The sequence below is a fragment of the Emiliania huxleyi genome, assembly GCF_000372725.1.
Source record: "Emiliania huxleyi CCMP1516 unplaced genomic scaffold EMIHUscaffold_32, whole genome shotgun sequence".
NCBI classification, from domain to species: domain Eukaryota; phylum Haptophyta; order Isochrysidales; family Noelaerhabdaceae; genus Emiliania; species Emiliania huxleyi.
In genome coordinates, this window is record NW_005199601.1 from 886,969 (window position 1) to 894,094 (window position 7,126).

At 69.2% G+C, this 7,126-nt stretch overlaps 3 protein-coding genes across 3 annotated transcripts; 1 reads left to right on the forward strand and 2 right to left on the reverse strand.

Moving 5' to 3' along the window:
- Positions 1 to 1,384: 1,384 nt before the first annotated feature.
- On the forward strand, positions 1,385 to 2,344 carry EMIHUDRAFT_207872 (hypothetical protein; the record flags this gene model as incomplete). The annotated part of the gene is made up of 2 exons (XM_005774156.1): positions 1,385 to 1,642; positions 1,964 to 2,344. 2 exons carry the CDS (start codon positions 1,385 to 1,387, stop codon positions 2,342 to 2,344), a joined length of 639 nt encoding a protein of 212 aa, XP_005774213.1.
- A 177-nt stretch (positions 2,345 to 2,521) lies between these two features.
- EMIHUDRAFT_435718 (hypothetical protein) lies at positions 2,522 to 4,222 on the reverse strand. Its single transcript, XM_005774157.1, has one exon. The coding sequence runs from the start codon at positions 4,185 to 4,187 to the stop codon at positions 2,757 to 2,759; it is 1,431 nt and encodes a 476-aa protein (XP_005774214.1). The 5' UTR covers positions 4,188 to 4,222; the 3' UTR covers positions 2,522 to 2,756.
- An 854-nt stretch (positions 4,223 to 5,076) lies between these two features.
- EMIHUDRAFT_207875 (hypothetical protein) lies at positions 5,077 to 6,506 on the reverse strand (the record flags this gene model as incomplete). Its single annotated transcript, XM_005774158.1, has 3 exons — positions 5,077 to 5,353; positions 5,539 to 5,646; positions 5,983 to 6,506. The coding sequence occupies 3 exons, from the start codon at positions 6,504 to 6,506 to the stop codon at positions 5,077 to 5,079; spliced, it is 909 nt and encodes a 302-aa protein (XP_005774215.1).
- Positions 6,507 to 7,126: the final 620 nt, after the last annotated feature.

The following is a 7,126-nucleotide window of genomic DNA, read 5'->3' on the forward strand; positions in this document are numbered from 1 at the left end:
GAGCAGCCGAGGCGCTCGACGGCGGAGGCGGAGGCGGCGGCGGGTTGGAATGGAGCGGCTGGAGCGGCTGGCGAGGGAGGTGGAGGCGCTGCAGCGCGAGGCGCCGCGGGCGCGGGAGGCGGCGGCGCGCGCGGCGGAGGAGGCGGCTGCCCGTCAGGCGGCAGCGGTGGAGAAGTGCATGCATGAGCGGCTGCAGGAGGCCCTCGCTTCGAGTGACCTCGCTTCGGCGCCCCGCGAGGCGGAGCTGGCGGCGCAGAGGGAGGAGGTGCGCGCGTTTGCGTCGGCGACCGAGCGGTCGGTGGCGTCGCTGGCGGCGGCGCTCGAGGAGCAGGCGTCGCTCATCAGCGGCCGGCTCGCGGCTCTCGAGGCCGAGCAAGAGGCCGCCGCATCACACGCGCGCGAGCGGGACGCCGAGCAGCGCGCGGCGGTGTCAGCAGCCGAGCGGGAGGGTGCGGCTGCGGCGGCGGCGCACAAGGCGGCGGTGGCGGAGGTGCGCGAGGAGGTGCGTCGCGTGGCGAGCACCGAGGCGTCGCTGCACCGCGCCGCGGACGCGCGCGCCCAGGCGGCGGAGGAGGAGGCCGCCGCGTCGAACCGCCGGCTGATTGCGCTTGAGGAGGCGGTGGCGACGGCGCTGCCGCGGAGCGAGGCGGCGGCGGCGGCGGCGGCGGAGGCTGCGGGCCGCGCGTCGAGCCTCGAGGCCTCTCTCGCCGCGTTGTCTCCGCGTGTGGCTGCGGATGAGGCTGCGCGCGCGGCGCTCGAAGGCGCGGTGCGGGAGCTGGCGGCGGCGGTGGAGGCGGTGCACCACAAGGCGGTCGGCGCTTGCTCCGAGCTGCGCAGCGAACTCGAGCCGCGGCTCGCTGCAGCAGAGCAGCGGCTGGAGGCCACGGAGGCGGAGCTGCAGGCTGTCGCAGACGAGGCGCAGGGCGCGGCCGCCAGCGCGGCGCGCGGCGCGGCGCAGGCGAGCCAGGCGCAGGAGGCGGCGGCGAGGCGCATCGGAGCCGTCGAGGCGGCGGCGACGGCTCAGGCGGCGGCGCTCGAGGCGATCCATGCGGAGTGGCTGCCCGAGATGGCGCCGCGGGCGGCGGTCGAGGAGCTGCGCGCGCGGCTGGAGCGGTGCGCGCTGCGAGAAGAGGTCGGCGAGGCGGCCGAGCGTGCTATCTCCGCGGCGCGCCACCCGCTAGCCCCCTCCCCAGGCACTCCTCCTGCTAGAGCACTTTCTAGAAGGGTGTCGTAGGGCAGAGAGAGCCGAGAGGTTCCAGAGAGCCGAGGGGGAGAGGGGTGGGGGGGAGAGAACCTGAGACAGGCCCTCGCGTGAGTCGCGCGCCGTGAGTCTCTCCGGCGGTGGTAGGCGCGCCTCGACGCGATGCGCGGCACTCACCGCGCCATGGAGGCGGGGCTGCACGTCCTCGGCGCCGACCTCGCCGAGTACGCGCAGATCGCGCCGCACGGCGGAGACCCGATCGCGCCCAGCCGCCGCCAGAGCTTCGGTACACCCCCCCGGGGCGCTCCCCCGACCGACGCGCTCGCCGATGGCGCCGAGTGGGGCAGCTGGCCGCCGAGCGGACCTTCGGGCGCGCGCGTCGCTGTGGCGGCTTGCGCCGCGCACCGCTCCACTGCTCCGTGGCCGCCCTCGCCGGGCTTGGTCTCGCCGCCCGACCCGCACTCGCCTCCACCGCCGCCGCCACAGCCGCCGCAGCCGCAGCCGCCGCAGCCGCCGCAGCAGCCACCGCAGCCGCAGCCGCCGCAGCAGCCGCCGCAGCAGCCGCAGCAGCCGCCGCAGCAGCAGCCGCAGCCGGCAAGGCACGCCAGCCTCCCTGGACGCCTCGAGCCGCGGACTCCGCCTTCTGCGGTGGGGCCTCGAGGGCGCCAGGGCGGCGTGGCTCCGTTTGCCTCGTCGCCGCTCTCCCCCCACCACCTCTCCCCCCACCACCTCTCCCCCCACCACTCGCCGCCTGCCGGCGAGCTCGCGGCGGCTGCATCGTCCGCGAGCGCAGCTGCTCCGCCGCACGTGGCGCCGCCGGCGCACGCGGCGCAGCTCTCGCACAGTCACGCGCCGCACGAGCAGCGCCACTGCGGCCACTTCGCCGGCGGCTGTGGGGACGCGCCAGAGCATGCGAGCTCTGCGTCTGTGGGCGAGGCGAGCGCCGGGCCTTCCTCGCCGTGCGTGGAGCAGCGGTCCCCGCCCCAGCGGTTCGCGCCGCCCGACTCTCAGGCGCCGGCGCCGGGGGAGAGGGCCGCGGACGCAGAAGGCAGCTATGGCGCGCTGCACGCGCGCGTCGAGGAGCAGCTGGCGCGCTGCTCCGCCTTGCTCGGCTCCCAGCCCAAGGGAGATGCCGAGTGCTGATTGCCGGGCTGGTGGCTCGTGAGCGTTGACGCCGGCGTGCTTTTGCGAGCAGACAAGGGCGTGCAGGGAACGTGCTCTGCACAGGCCGCGGGGGCTGGAGAGTGAGGCGGGTGGGATCCGTAAGTGCATGCGTGCTTAGCTGTGGCTTAGGGAGAGCTCTTTACGTACCTGAAGCAATCAAGCTCCCGAGATAAAAAAGAAACTTTGCTTTGCTCACAACGCAAACCACCACATATATGGACCTGCACAGGATATGTGCCCGAGCGTTCCGAGGCGCGACTCGCTTCACCTTCAGCCTTCACCCTCCGACGCTCCACCCGCCGGCCTGTGTGTGTTCCAGCCCCGCGCACCGCTCACGCATTGCACAGTTGACACTCCCCCCCCCTCGGCCGGCCCGCCGGACACACACAGATCAGACGCGGGCTGGTAGCTTGAACATGGCGAAGGAGCGCACGTGTGCAGCCTCGAGTTCGTGCGCCAGGGCTTCGAGGTCTTTGGCCGTCGTGAGGGGCGCGCCCGGCCCCTCGCCCAGCACCTCCTTGATTCGCTTGCCCTCGTACACCTGGAGCGTGCCCGGCGTCTCGCCCTGCGGGTAGTGGAGCACCCGCCCCACGTGGTCGAACCGGATCATCACCTCGACGAGGGTCTCCACGTCCTTGCTCCCCTTGACCTGCATGTACGCCTCGCGCAGGCCGTCGCGCGCGCTGAGCGCCCTCGCGAGGAGCCGCTTCAGGTAGCTCGGCAGGTGCACCTTGGTCCCGACCTCGTCGACCGCCTTCTCCACCAGCATCGGCATCGACAGCTCGAGCACCTCGTTCAGATAACCCAGGCAGCCCGGCAGCCGCGGCACCACGTCGACGCCGTACACGACGTTGACTGCGTTGGCGTTGAGGTCGGCGAGGATCGCGTGCGACTCGCCGTGCACGTCCGGGTCGAGCTGCGCGAGCGAGGGCTCCGAGAGAATGGTCATCGGTGCGGCGAAGCCGAGGGTGGAGACGTGCACGCCGCGGTCGAGCTGGTTCCACGGCGCCGCGCCCTGCTCAATCTGGCCGCGCACGAAGAGGTGGCCGACGTGCGCGAGTCCCCCCGCGAGGGAGTGGCCGGTCAAGATCATCCGCTGCACCTTGTGCTCCAGCATCAGGGAGACGATTCTGCCTTCGTGGGCGGCGAGGTCGTTCTCGCAGAGCGAGACGTATGCGCCGTGCGCTCGGATCGGGCTCTTCCCGTCCCTGGACCAGCGGCGGGAGACGACTGGCGTCGCGTCGACGTCGGAGACCCAGTCCATGATCGTGTGCGAACCGCGCCAGAGGAGCAGCATCGTGGAGACGCCGCCCATCTGCACGACGGCGTAGCCAAACGGCGGCAGCGAGACGTCGAGGACGCCGTGCACCTCCAACGTCGCGGAGGCCCACTGGATACTCTCGACGTGGGCCTCGATCGGAGCGAAGAGGACGCGTGCGTCCGCTGCGGCGGTGTCAAGCTCGTACATCGACGCCACCATTGTGGCGCAGGCCTCGACCACCTCCCTTGTGAGCGGCTTGACAGCCTCGGCGAGGGTGACCGGCACGGCCGGCGATGCGGCAGGAGCGAGCTCGCGGCTCGCTGGCGAAACGGCCTTGCCGAGGAAGCTTGCGATCTCCCTCTGCTTGCGAGCCACCTCTGGCTCCACGCCATCGCCATGATCGACTTCGATGACGTCGCTCGGCGACTCTGGGCGAGGGCTCTTTGGGCCCTGGAATCTGGCTCTGAGGAACGCAATCGGCGACGAGAGCGGGGACGAACTGAGGCTTCGCTTGCCCGGAGCCACCGTTACGGCGAGCTTGTTGCTCCTTCCCTGAGGCATGGTAGTAATGGCGCGCGAAATGACAGGAACTAGAGCAAATGGGGGGGGCGGACTTCAGCTGGGTCCTTTTCTGTGGCTCTTTCTTTTCTTTGGGAGGCGGATTCTTTCTTGCGGAAGTCGTCTGCGCCCCTTCACTGTCGTTAATCGTCAAGGAGAGAGAAACATGGAAGCTGCCTCTCTCACAGCGGCACACTGGCACAACAAGGGTGTGGACTGGCGCACCCTTTTCCACTAGTACACTAATCGGCACACCACCGGAGCCGAGGCCAGCAAGCTGAAAATTCCGACGAGAAAATTCTTTCTGCGCCAGGGGACAAGACGCGGCGGCTGCGCGTCAGGCATGCGGCTGCTGGGACCTGCGCTGGCTTGCTGGTGCGTGTCGAGCGTGTCGGCGAGCGGCTACCGGTTCGATGCCATCCAGTCGAAGCGGGGCGTTCAGCACGCCGACATCCAGCCGCTTCTGTCGGATAACGCCGTCGTCGGGCTGATCATGATGCTGTTCCTCGTGCTCTTTTGCTTCGGCAAGCAGTAGTAGGGGTGCGGCGCGCACCGGCGCGCGTAGCACCAAATCGCATTGTGTCGCCTTGGTCACGTACTACGACTCGAGCAGATGCGTCAGCGCGGGGCGCAGGCGAGCGCCGCCTGGGGACCTTAGCCGGCGAGGCAGTTTGGATCGCCGACCACGCATCCGGCGGAGCGTGTGGCGAGGGCAGAGAGAAAAGGTTGCATCTGCGATCTGGTTGTGTGCGCGCGCACCCTGACCCTCCATGATCTCTTCCTTCTTGGTAACGGCCAATGCCGGCGGATTGGGGGTTTTTGCGTTTCGTCTGAGCTCCCCAGCTCGGCTGACGGCTCCTTTCTACTGTACATACACAGATCACAGAAAATGCTATGTGGTCCATGCGCCCAGCGAGAGGAGAGACCCGGCCGTGAGGCCCGAGTTGAGGGCGAGCACGAGGAGCGCGCCGGCGGCAGGGCGGTCTCGCTCCTCCACCGCGCGCGGCGCTCGCACAAAGATGGCGGTGGTGAGCCAGCCGTTGGAGAGGGCAAACAAGTGCAGCGCCAGCGCCGGCAACGCGTCCGAATGCGCGCGCGCCGCCTCGCTTCGCCGGAAGGCGACGAAGAGTGGCGCGAACAGCAGCCGGCCCGCGGCGAAGAGGAGGAGGCTGCGCGACTCGCGCGGAATGCAAAAGGGAAAGGCGCGGCCGAGCATGTCGCCCGCGTTGAAGTTGAGGAAGGAGAGCGGGACGTAGAGGGCCCTACACTCGCCAGATGTAGCCGAAGTGTGGCCGAGGTGTGGCCGAGGTGTGGGCGAGGTGTGGCCGGGATCTAGCGGCGCCTCCACTCGCACGAGGAGGGGGCTGCTTCGCTCGCGCGGATGGCCGAGGTGAGGGTGGGGAAGACGAAAAGAGTGACGCCAAAGCAGAGGAAGAGGGCCGCCTCCCACCCCAGCAGCGCCCTTGCCAGCCGCAGCAACGCCACCACAGGCCCGCTGCCGCCCTCGCCCTCGCCGCCGCCGCCGCCGCTGCCACCCTTGGCGCCGCCCTCCGGTCCACGCGGTCTATGCCGCGCGTCGAGGGCGACGAAGGCTGCGGCGCAGCAGGCTGCGACGGCGCAAGACGCGCCAAAGTACAAGGCCGCGCCCACCAGCGCGCCACGCCCGCCCGCGCCGCCGTCGTCCTCCGTCTCGCCGGCGGAGCCGGCGCAGCGGCGGCGGGCGGCGGCGGCCTCGCGCGCGAGGTTGATGAGCGAGACGACCACCCCTGCGGCGGCCTGCCCGCTGCTGAGCGCCGACATTTGCTGCGGCGCAAACGCGGTCGCGTACCCCGCCAGCGACGCCGTGAGCACCGCCTGGCTGACGCTCGCGCCGGCCGCAGAGGAAAGGAGCAGCGCGGCGCTGGCGGCCGGGCTCGGCGCGCTGCCGCTGCCGTGGAGCAGCGGCCACAGCGCCAGCAGACAGGCGCCGCCGAACGCGACGCCGATGGCGCCGAGCGAGACCAGGACGCGGCGGCGCGCTGTGACGAGGTGGAGGAGTGGCTGCAGCGCGAGGATCGAGACGAGGCCGACGAGCGTGAAGGCGCTGGTGAGGGTTGGAAGGAAGGTGTCCTCCCAGCGCGTCCCCTCGAAGAGCAGGGCGTAGAAGCCGGTTGGCGTGATGAAGGCGTTCCAGGCCCACAGGCTTCCCACGCCTAGTGCGAAGAAGGCTGGCACAGACCAATGTTCGCCGGGTCGCTCGCCGCTCGCGGAGGAGGGGGCGCTCGAGCTAGTGCTGTCCTCGGCGAGAGGAGCGAGCTCCGCGGTGCTGTGCCCTTTCGGCATGGACGGCGCGATTTCTTTTTCTATGTTCGGTGTGATCTGCACATGAAAGCAAATTGCGCCAGTCCGCGCCCTTGACACACCAGGGCCGGGGAGCTAATAAGAAGCGCAAGCACGTGATCCCGAAATACATTTTTCCTCATCAAGCCCAAATCGCGCTGCAGGCCCAAATGTTGGTTCTTGAGCACTTGTGACTTGAGCACTGGATAGGGTCGATTCCGCATGGAACGGGACCCCTCGATCGTCTCGCCCTCCCTCGCTGTCGGAGGTGTGTTCATCAAAACAAAACGGAATGAATGCAATCAACCTGGCAACCCTGTCTGCACGTCTCGCGCGCGCGTGAACAGGGCTCCAGGCCTCAAATGACGTGTGAGTGCTAGACTTGTTTGGTATTGCTAAAAATCTCTCTCTCAAAAGCAACACACTATCTCAAAAAAAACGAGCGAGCCACATACACGAACGATGAATGAACAACTCTAACACTCACACCTCATTTGGGGCCTGGAGCCCTGTTCACGCGCGCGCGAGACGTGTAGACAGGGTTGCCAGGTTGATTGCGTTCATTCAGTTTTGTTTTGATGAACACACCTCCGACAGCGAGGAGGGCGAGACGATCGAGGGGT